At 53.3% G+C, this 12,078-nt stretch overlaps 1 protein-coding gene across 2 annotated transcripts in view; it reads right to left on the bottom strand.

Moving 5' to 3' along the window:
• Positions 1-10,274, bottom strand: part of pik3r4 (phosphoinositide-3-kinase, regulatory subunit 4) — a 72,803-nt gene extending 62,529 nt beyond the window's left edge. Inside the window, exons 1-4 of one of the 2 annotated variants that reach the window (XM_072460240.1) lie at positions 10,128-10,274; positions 7,599-7,773; positions 4,810-4,979; positions 4,161-4,534 (exon numbers count right to left, since the gene is read on the bottom strand). In XM_072460240.1, coding sequence (XP_072316341.1) covers positions 4,161-4,534; positions 4,810-4,979; positions 7,599-7,772 — 718 coding nt within the window. In that variant the 5' untranslated portion in view covers position 7,773; positions 10,128-10,274. Of the gene's footprint in view, positions 1-4,160; positions 4,535-4,809; positions 4,980-7,598; positions 7,777-10,127 lie in introns of those variants that run through there. The other variant, XM_072460239.1, reaches the window with a different exon arrangement.
• Between the last annotated feature and the right edge of the window lie 1,804 nt (positions 10,275-12,078).

Raw genomic sequence — 12,078 nt, forward strand, 5'->3', positions numbered from 1 at the left:
GACACACTGAGACACACAAACAACAAACAGTGACACACTGAGACACACAAACAACACAACTGTGACACACTGAGACACACAAACAACACAACTGTGACACACTGAGACCACACAAACAACACAACTGTGACACACTGAGACACACAAACAACACAACTGTGACACACTGAGACACACAAACAACACAACTGTGACACACTGACACACAAACAACACAACTGTGACACACTGAGACACACAAAAAACACAACTGTGACACACTGAGACACACAAACAACACAACTGTGACACACTGAGACACACAAACACAACTGTGACACACTGAGACACACAAACAACACAACTGTGACACACTGAGACACACAAACACCACAACTGTGACACACTGAGACACACAAACACAACTGTGACACACTGAGACACACAAACAACACAACTGTGACACACTGAGACACACAAACAACACAACTGTGACACACTGAGACACACAAAAAACACAACTGTGACACACTGAGACACACAAACACAACTGTGACACACTGAGACACACAAACAACACAACTGTGACACACTGAGACACACAAAAAACACAACTGTGACACACTGAGACACACAAACAACACAACTGTGACACACTGAGACACACAAAAAACACAACTGTGACACACTGAGACACACAAACACAACTGTGACACACTGAGACACACAAACAACACAACTGTGACACACTGTGACACACAAACAACACAACTGTGACACACTGAGACACACAAACAACACAACTGTGACACACACAGAGCCCATGACAGATTTCACAGGAAGTCTCACTCCTCGACACCATTTGACCAAACGTCCTGGGAGGAGTTTGGAAAAACTCCCGAGTCATGCTTAGCAAATTTTGATCCAATATGGCCGACATTTAGTTGGGCGGACGGCGTTGCCGTAGTAACATCTTTCACATCTTGTCACTACCTCTGTGATGATTCTGCGATCAGATTTTGTTTTTGCATAATGCATGTTTTGTACATTTGGGGGCGGAGCTAACCAGAATGTAGAGAGTGACTGTTGGTGGTGAAAAGAGGCGTGGTCCCGAGGTCCTGGTCAGTTACATCAGGGCGTGGCTCCTGGTCAGTTACATCAGGGCGTGGCTCCTGGTCAGTTACGTCAGGGCGTGGCTCCTGCTCAGTTACGTCAGGGCGTGGCTCCTGGTCAGTTACGTCAGGGCGTGGCTCCTGGTCAGTTACATCAGGGCGTGGCTCCTGGTCAGTTACATCAGGGCGTGGCTCCTGGTCAGTTACATCAGGGCGTGGCTCCTGGTCAGTTACATCAGGGCGTGGCTCCTGGTCAGTTACATCAGGGCGTGGCTCCTGGTCAGTTACATCAGGGCGTGGCTCCTGGTCAGTTACATCAGGGCGTGGCTCCTTGTCAGTTACGTCAGGGCGTGGCTCCTGGTCAGTTACATCAGGGCGTGGCTCCTTGTCAGTTACGTCAGGGCGTGGCTCCTGGTCAGTTACGTCAGGGCGTGGCTCCTGGTCAGTTACATCAGGGCGTGGCTCCTTGTCAGTTACGTCAGGGCGTGGCTCCTGGTCAGTTACATCAGGGCGTGGCTCCTGGTCAGTTACGTCAGGGCGTGGCTCCTGGTCAGTTACGTCAGGGCGTGGCTCCTGGTCAGTTACGTCAGGGCGTGGCTCCTGGTCAGTTACGTCAGGGCGTGGCTCCTGGTCAGTTACGTCAGGGCGTGGCTCCTGGTCAGTTACGTCAGGGCGTGGCTCCTGGTCAGTTACATCAGGGCGTGGCTCCTGGTCAGTTACATCAGGGCGTGGCTCCTGGTCAGTTACGTCAGGGCGTGGCTCCTGGTCAGTTACGTCAGGGCGTGGCTCCTGGTCAGTTACGTCAGGGCGTGGCTCCTGGTCAGTTACGTCAGGGCGTGGCTCCTGGTCAGTTACGCCAGGGCGTGGCTCCTGGTCAGTTACGTCAGGGCGTGGCTCCTGGTCAGTTACATCAGGGCGTGGCTCCTGGTCAATTACGTCAGGGCGTGGCTCCTGGTCAGTTACGTCAGGGCGTGGCTCCTGGTCAGTTACATCAGGGCGTGGCTCCTGGTCAGTTACGTCAGGGCGTGGCTCCTTGTCAGTTACGTCAGGGCGTGGCTCCTGGTCATTTACATCAGGGCGTGGCTCCTTGTCAGTTACGTCAGGGCGTGGCTCCTGGTCAGTTACGTCAGGGCGTGGCTCCTTGTCAGTTACGTCAGGGCGTGGCTCCTTGTCAGTTACGTCAGGGCGTGGCTCCTGGTCAGTTACGTCAGGGCGTGGCTCCTGGTCAGTTACGCCAGGGCGTGGCTCCTGGTCAGTTACGCCAGGGCGTGGCTCCTGGTCAGTTACATCAGGGCGTGGCTCCTGGTCAATTACGTCAGGGCGTGGCTCCTGGTCAGTTACGTCAGGGCGTGGCTCCTGGTCAGTTACGTCAGGGCGTGGCTCCTGGTCAGTTACGTCAGGGCGTGGCTCCTGGTCAGTTACATCAGGGCGTGGCTCCTGGTCAGTTACGTCAGGGCGTGGCTCCTGGTCAGTTACGTCAGGGCGTGGCTCCTGGTCAGTTACGTCAGGGCGTGGCTCCTGGTCAGTTACATCAGGGCGTGGCTCCTTGTCAGTTACGTCAGGGCGTGGCTCCTGGTCAGTTACATCAGGGCGTGGCTCCTTGTCAGTTACGTCAGGGCGTGGCTCCTGGTCAGTTACGTCAGGGCGTGGCTCCTGGTCAGTTACATCAGGGCGTGGCTCCTTGTCAGTTACGTCAGGGCGTGGCTCCTGGTCAGTTACATCAGGGCGTGGCTCCTTGTCAGTTACGTCAGGGCGTGGCTCCTGGTCAGTTACGTCAGGGCGTGGCTCCTGGTCAGTTACATCAGGGCGTGGCTCCTGGTCAGTTACGTCAGGGCGTGGCTCCTTGTCAGTTACGTCAGGGCGTGGCTCCTGGTCATTTACATCAGGGCGTGGCTCCTTGTCAGTTACGTCAGGGCGTGGCTCCTGGTCAGTTACGTCAGGGCGTGGCTCCTGGTCAGTTACATCAGGGCGTGGCTCCTGGTCAGTTACGTCAGGGCGTGGCTCCTTGTCAGTTACGTCAGGGCGTGGCTCCTGGTCAGTTACGTCAGGGCGTGGCTCCTGGTCAGTTACATCAGGGCGTGGCTCCTGGTCAGTTACGTCAGGGCGTGGCTCCTTGTCAGTTACGTCAGGGCGTGGCTCCTGGTCATTTACATCAGGGCGTGGCTCCTTGTCAGTTACGTCAGGGCGTGGCTCCTGGTCAGTTACGTCAGGGCGTGGCTCCTGGTCAGTTACATCAGGGCGTGGCTCCTGGTCAGTTACGTCAGGGCGTGGCTCCTTGTCAGTTACGTCAGGGCGTGGCTCCTGGTCATTTACATCAGGGCGTGGCTCCTTGTCAGTTACGTCAGGGCGTGGCTCCTGGTCAGTTACGTCAGGGCGTGGCTCCTTGTCAGTTACGTCAGGGCGTGGCTCCTTGTCAGTTACGTCAGGGCGTGGCTCCTGGTCAGTTACGTCAGGGCGTGGCTCCTGGTCAGTTACGTCAGGGCGTGGCTCCTTGTCAGTTACGTCAGGGCGTGGCTCCTGGTCAGTTACATCAGGGCGTGGCTCCTGGTCAGTTACATCAGGGCGTGGCTCCTGGTCAGTTACATCAGGGCGTGGCTCCTGGTCAGTTACATCAGGGCGTGGCTCCTGGTCAGTTACGTCAGGGCGTGGCTCCTTGTCAGTTACGTCAGGGCGTGGCTCCTGGTCATTTACATCAGGGCGTGGCTCCTTGTCAGTTACGTCAGGGCGTGGCTCCTTGTCAGTTACGTCAGGGCGTGGCTCCTGGTCAGTTACGTCAGGGCGTGGCTCCTGGTCAGTTACATCAGGGCGTGGCTCCTGGTCAGTTACGTCAGGGCGTGGCTCCTTGTCAGTTACGTCAGGGCGTGGCTCCTGGTCATTTACATCAGGGCGTGGCTCCTTGTCAGTTACGTCAGGGCGTGGCTCCTGGTCAGTTACGTCAGGGCGTGGCTCCTTGTCAGTTACGTCAGGGCGTGGCTCCTGGTCAGTTACGTCAGGGCGTGGCTCCTTGTCAGTTACGTCAGGGCGTGGCTCCTGGTCAGTTACATCAGGGCGTGGCTCCTGGTCAGTTACCTGCAGAGAAGATGTCCATGGCGGCCTTGAGCTCGCCGCGGCTCCTCTGGTTGTTATTGGTCAGGTCGACGAGGGGCGTGGTCTGGTCGCTCTCCGTGGCGAACATAGTTCCGTCCACAAACCTCTCGGGGGCGATGTAGCACGTGCGTCTGCGAGAAGTGTCAAAGAAGTAGTTGAAGTCGGCGGGATTGTCCTCGGGTAAGAACGTGGGCTTGAAGCTGGCGAAGTCGGTCAGCAGGATCCAGTTCCAGCTGGTCACCATGATGTTCTCAGACTTGATGTCTCCGTGTCTCACGCCCGACTTGTGCGACTGGTCCACGGCGCTGACCATCTGGAACGCCAACCAGCGCTTCTCGATGTCGTTCAGGAACGGCCTCGAAGGACAAGGAAACCACACGTTATGTTTGAGACGCAATCGTGTCCTCTCACCTGGTGCTGAGTCCTCACCTGGTGCAGAGTCCTCACCTGGTGCTGATGCGGTCGTACAGATTGTCCCTCACATGGTGCTCACCTGGTGCTGATGCGGTCGTACAGATTGTCCCTCACATGGTGCTCACCTGGTGCTGATGCGGTCGTACAGATTGTCCCTCACATGGTGCTCACCTGGTGCTGATGCGGTCGTACAGATTGTCCCTCACATGGTGCTCACCTGGTGCTGATGCGGTCGTACAGATTGTCCCTCACATATTGTCTGAACAGAATGCCGGCCTTCTCGGTGAGCGAGGCTTTGTGGAAGGGAAGACAGTTGTGACACGAGTGAAGACGGATCTTCAGCTCCTCCAGCTCCTGACGGTGACTGGTCAGAGGCAGAGACGGGTCCTGGACACACGGGTCACAGACGGGTCACAGGCGGGTCACAGACGGGTCACAGGCGGGTCACAGACGGGTCACAGGCGGGTCACAGGCGGGTCACAAGCGGGTCACAGGCGGGTCACAGGCGGGTCACAGGCGGGTCACAAGCGGGTCACAAGCGGGTCACATACGGGTCATAGACGGGTCACAGACGCGTCACAGGTGGGTCACACACGGGTCACAGACGGGTCATAGACGGGTCACAGGCGGGTCACAGGCGGGTCACACACGGGTCACAGGCGGGTCACAGACGGGTCACAGACGGGTTACAGACGGGTCACAGGCGGGTCACAGGCGGGTCACAGGCGGGTCACAGGCGGGTCACAGGCGGGTCACAAGCGGGTCACAGGCGGGTCACAGGCGGGTCACAGGCGGGTCACAGGCGGGTCACAAGCGGGTCACAAGCGGGTCACATACGGGTCATAGACGGGTCACAGACGCGTCACAGATGAGTCACACACGGGTCACAGACGGGTCATAGACGGGTCACAGGCGGGTCACAGGCGGGTCACAGACGGGTCATAGACGGTCACAGGCGGGTCACAGACGGGTCACAGGCGGGTCACAGGCGGGTCACAGGCGGGTCACAGACGGGTCACAGACGGGTCACAGGCGGGTCACAGGCGGGTCACAGGCGGGTCACAAGCAGGTCACAGGCGGGTCACAGGCGGGTCACAGGCGGGTCACAAGCGGGTCACAAGCGGGTCACATACGGGTCATAGACGGGTCACAGGCGGGTCACAGGCGGGTCACACACGGGTCACAGACGGGTCATAGACAGGTCACAGGCGGGTCACAGACGGGTCATAGACGGGTCACAGGCGGGTCACAGGCGGGTCACAGGCGGGTCACAGACGGGTTACAGACGGGTCACAGGCGGGTCACAGGCGGGTCACAGGCGGGTCACAGGCGGGTCACAAGCGGGTCACAAGCGGGTCACATGCGGGTCACATGCGGGTCACAGGCGGGTCACAGGCGGGTCACAAGCGGGTCACAAGCGGGTCACATACGGGTCACAGACGGGTCATAGACGGGTCACAGGCGGGTCACAGGCGGGTCACAGACGGGTCATAGACGGTCACAGGCGGGTCACAGGCGGGTCACAGGCGGGTCACAGACGGGTCACAGACGGGTCACAGGCGGGTCACAAGCGGGTCACAAGCGGGTCACATACGGGTCATAGACGGGTCACAGGCGGGTCACAGACGGGTCACAGATGAGTCATAGACGGGTCACACACGGGTCATAGACGGGTCACAGGCGGGTCACAGGCGGGTCACAGGCGGGTCACAGACGGGTCACACACGGGTCACAGACGGGTCATAGACGGGTCACAGGCGGGTCACAGGCGGGTCACACACGGGTCACAGGCGGGTCACAGACGGGTCACAGACGGGTTACAGACGGGTCACAGGCGGGTCACAGGCGGGTCACAGGCGGGTCACAAGCGGGTCACAGGCGGGTCACAGGCGGGTCACAAGCGGGTCACAAGCGGGTCACATACGGGTCATAGACGGGTCACAGACGCGTCACAGATGAGTCACACACGGGTCACAGACGGGTCATAGACGGGTCACAGGCGGGTCACAGGCGGGTCACAGACGGGTCATAGACGGTCACAGGCGGGTCACAGGCGGGTCACAGGCGGGTCACAGGCGGGTCACAGACGGGTCACAGGCGGGTCACAGGCGGGTCACAGGCGGGTCACAGGCGGGTCACAAGCGGGTCACAAGCGGGTCACAAGCGGGTCACAAGCGGGTCACATACGGGTCACAGACGGGTCACATGCGGGTCACACACGGGTCACAGACGGGTCATAGACGGGTCACAGGCGGGTCACAGACGGGTCATAGACGGGTCACAGGCGGGTCACAGGCGGGTCACAGACGGGTCACAGACGGGTCACAGGCGGGTCACAGGCGGGTCACAGGCGGGTCACAGGCGGGTCACAGGCGGGTCACAGGCGGGTCACAAGCGGGTCACATGCGGGTCACAGGCGGGTCACAGGCGGGTCACAAGCGGGTCACATACGGGTCATAGACGGGTCATAGACGGGTCACAGGCGGGTCACAGACGGGTCATAGACGGTCACAGGCGGGTCACAGGCGGGTCACAGGCGGGTCACAGGCGGGTCACAGACGGGTCACAGACGGGTCACAGGCGGGTCACAAGCGGGTCACAAGCGGGTCACATACGGGTCATAGACGGGTCACAGGCGGGTCACAGACGGGTCACAGATGAGTCATAGACGGGTCACACACGGGTCACACACGGGTCATAGACGGGTCACAGGCGGGTCACAGGCGGGTCACAGGCGGGTCACAGGCGGGTCACAAGCGGGTCACATACGGGTCATAGACGGGTCACAGACGCGTCACAGATGAGTCATAGACGGGTCACACACGGGTCACACACGCACATGGGATGCTCGGACGTGGGACACTTGGACATGGGATGACATGGGACGCTCGGACGTGGACGCTCGGACGTGGGACGACATGGGACGCTCGGACGTGGACGCTCGGACATGGGACGACATGGGACGCTCGGACGTGGGACGCTCGGACGTGGGACGCTCGGACGTACCTGAATGGCGAACACTTTGACCACAACCAGTCCCTCTCGATGTTTGGCCCGGGCCACTTTGAAGAAGCGCGTGCTGCCCAGGCTCCGGTCGTACTCGTAATCGTGGATGTCTGAGAAGTAACTGTCCACGGAGAGGATCTGAGACGGAGCGATGCCGGCCAGCTGGTTCCCCATCCTGAAGGTCAGAGGGACACACCAGAGGTCAGAGGGACACACCAGAGGTCAGAGGGACACACCAGAGGTCAGAAGGACACACCAGAGGTCAGAGGGACACACCAGAGGTCAGAAGGACACACCAGAGGTCAGAGGGACACACCAGAGGCACCAGAGGTCAGAAGGACACACCAGAGGTCAGAGGGACACACCAGAGGTCAGAAGAACACACCAGAGGTCAGAAGGACACACCAGAGGTCAGAGGGACACACCAGAGGTCAGAAGAACACACCAGAGGTCAGAGGGACACACCAGAGGTCAGAAGGACACACCAGAGGTCAGAAGGACACACCAGAGGTCAGAAGGACACACCAGAGGTCAGAGGGACACACCAGAGGTCAGGAGGACACACCAGAGGTCAGAGGGACACACCAGAGGTCAGAGGGACACATCAGAGGTCAGAGGGACACACCAGAGGTCAGAGGGACACACCAGAGGTCAGAAGGACACACCAGAGGTCAGAGGGACACACCAGAGGTCAGAGGGACACACCAGAGGTCAGAGGGACACACCAGAGGCACCAGAGGTCAGAGGGACACACCAGAGGTCAGAGGGACACACCAGAGGTCAGAGGGACACACCAGAGGTCAGGAGGACACACCAGAGGTCAGAAGGACACACCAGAGGTCAGAGGGACACACCAGAGGTCAGAGGGACACACCAGAGGTCAGAAGGACACACCAGAGGTCAGAAGGACACACCAGAGGTCAGAGGGACACACCAGAGGTCAGAAGGACACACCAGAGGTCAGAAGGACACACCAGAGGTCAGAAGGACACACCAGAGGTCAGAGGGACACACCAGAGGTCAGAAGGACACACCAGAGGTCAGAGGGACACACCAGAGGTCAGAAGGACACACCAGAGGTCAGAAGGACACACCAGAGGTCAGAAGGACACACCAGAGGTCAGAGGGACACACCAGAGGTCAGGAGGACACACCAGAGGTCAGAGGGACACACCAGAGGTCAGAGGGACACACCAGAGGTCAGAGGGACACACCAGAGGTCAGAAGGACACACCAGAGGTCAGAAGGACACACCAGAGGTCAGAGGGACACACCAGAGGTCAGAAGGACACACCAGAGGTCAGAGGGACACACCAGAGGCACCAGAGGTCAGAAGGACACACCAGAGGTCAGAGGGACACACCAGAGGTCAGAGGGACACACCAGAGGTCAGGAGGACACACCAGAGGTCAGAAGGACACACCAGAGGTCAGAGGGACACACCAGAGGTCAGAAGGACACACCAGAGGTCAGAAGGACACACCAGAGGTCAGAGGGACACACCAGAGGTCAGAAGGACACACCAGAGGTCAGAAGGACACACCAGAGGTCAGAAGAACACACCAGAGGTCAGAGGGACACACCATAGGTCAGAAGGACACACCAGAGGTCAGAAGGACACACCAGAGGTCAGAGGGACACACCAGAGGTCAGAGGGACACACCAGAGGTCAGAAGGACACACCAGAGGTCAGAGGGACACACCAGAGGTCAGAAGGACACACCAGAGGTCAGAAGGACACACCAGAGGTCAGAAGGACAGTTCCAGTTCATGTTTTATCATTATCTGTTCCTTGACGATGAGAATAAACCTTCTCGGATTCTGACCAGTGAAGCTGCTTTTGACGTCGTTCCTGCTAAACTTTTATCATTTATTTACATTTTTGAGTTTGCATCTTGATTTTAATAATACATTATATTATTGCCCTTTTCAAGACAGAAAAAACAGTAAATCAAGAACATGTATTATATTCATCACATGTATTATATTCATCACATGTATTATATTCATCACATGTATTATATGTATCACATGTATTATATTCATCACATGTATTATATGTATCACATGTATTATATGTATCACATGTATTATATGTATCACATGTATTATATTCATCACATGTATTATATTCATCACATGTATTATATGTATCACATGTATTATATTCATCACATGTATTATATTCATCACATGTATTATATTCATCACATGTATTATATGTATCACATGTATTATATTCATCACATGTATTATATGTATCACATGTATTATATTCATCACATGTATTATATTCATCACATGTATTATATGTATCACATGTATTATATTCATCACATGTATTATATTCATCACATGTATTATATGTATCACATGTATTATATTCATCACATGTATTATATTCATCACATGTATTATATGTATCACATGCATTATATTCATCACATGTATTATATTCATCACATGTATTATATTCATCACATTTATGCACATTATGCCGTTGGAAGCAGACTTTAAAGCTGTTTGTACCTGAGGCTCGGGTTTGTCCGGGTTTGTTGATGTCGTTAGCTTTAGCCGCGATGCTAACTGTCAGCTCCGCAGAGACGAACGGATTTTCAGGCCAAACGCCGCGATGTTCTACATGTTTAAAGTGCGTGAAGCTGCCTGAGCTTTAAGACTTATTCTACGTGTTTAAAGTGAATGAAGCTGCCTGAGCTTTAAGAGTTATTAAAAGATGTTACACTGGAGGAAAAGTGACAACTCACTGGAGCTAAACGGGCAGCGGCTGATGTTGTATTTCCGGGTTGGAGCTGTCATGTGACTGACGTCATGACGCAGAGGCAGAACGTGAACGTGACAAACCATCATCTATTATAATATACAAACCATGATATCATATCATCATATAATATCTATTATATAAACTCAGATAGGCTAGACACAATAAAGACTGGAGTTTGAACAAAATCTAGACGGCACAATCTGCTCATGTGTGTATTTGTGTGTATTTGTGTGTATTTGTATTTGTGTGTATTTGTGTGTATTTATGTGTATTTGTGTGTATTTGTGTGTATTTGTGTGTGTGTGTGTGTGTATTTGTGTGTATTTGTGTATATTTGTATTTGTGTGTATTTGTGTGTATTTGTATTTGTGTGTATTTGTATTTGTGTTTATTTGTGTGTATTTGTATTTGTGTGTATTTGTGTGTATTTGTATTTGTGTGTATTTGTGTGTATTTGTGTGTATTTGTATTTGTGTGTATTTGTGTGTATTTGTATTTGTGTGTATTTGTGTTTATTTGTGTGTATTTGTATTTGTGTGTATTTGTGTGTATTTGTGTGTATTTGTGTGTATTTGTATTTGTGTGTATTTGTATTTGTGTGTATTTGTATTTGTGTGTATTTGTGTGTATTTGTATTAGTGTGTATTTGTGTGTATTTGTATTTGTGTGTATTTATATTTGTGTGTATTTGTATTTGTGTGTATTTGTACTTATGTGTATATATTTGTATTTGTGTGTATTTGTATTTGTGTGTATTTGTATTTGTGTGTATTTGTGTGTATTTGTATTTGTGTGTATTTGTATTTGTGTGTATTTGTATTTGTGTGTATTTGTATTTGTGTGCATTTGCATTTGTGTGTATTTGTGATTGTGTGTATTTGTATTTGTGTGTTTGTGTGTATTTGTATTTGTGTGTATTTGTGTGTATTTATATTTGTGTGTATTTGTGTGTATTTGTACCTGCAGTGTGAGGGACCTGCAGTGTGGGGGACCTGCCCATGTGCAATACTGTCATACCCATGTGCAATACTGTCATACCCATGTGCAATACTGTCATACCCATGTGCAATACTGTCATACCCATGTGCAATACTGTCATACCCATGTGCAATACTGTCATACCCATGTGCAATACTGTCATAATCATGTGCAATACTGTCATGCCCATATGCAATACTGTCATACCCATGTGCAATACTGTCAGACCCATGTACAATACTGTCATACCCATGTGCAATACTGTCATACATATGTGCAATACTGTCATACCCAAGTGCAATACTGTCATACCCATGTGCAATACTGTCATACCCATGACCAATACTGTCATACCCATGTACAATACTGTCATACCCATGTGCAATACTGTCATACCCATGTGCAATACTGTCATATACATGTGCAATACCGTCATACCCATGTGCAATACTGTTATATCCATGTGCAATACTGACATACACATGTGCAATACTGTCATACACATGTGCAATACTGTCATACACATGTGCAATACTGTCATACCCATGTACAATACTGTCATACCCATGTACAATACTGTCATACCCATGTGCAATACTGTCATACCCATGTGCAATACTGTCAATACTGTCATAATCATGTGCAATACTGTCATACCCATGTGTAATACTGTCATACCCATGTGCAACACTGTCTTACATATGTGCAATACTGTCATAC

The sequence above is a fragment of the Eucyclogobius newberryi genome, unplaced genomic scaffold, assembly GCF_026437365.1.
Source record: "Eucyclogobius newberryi isolate DKJ021-1_F unplaced genomic scaffold, fEucNew1.0.hap1 SCAF_3, whole genome shotgun sequence".
Classification (NCBI taxonomy): domain Eukaryota; kingdom Metazoa; phylum Chordata; class Actinopteri; order Gobiiformes; family Gobiidae; genus Eucyclogobius; species Eucyclogobius newberryi.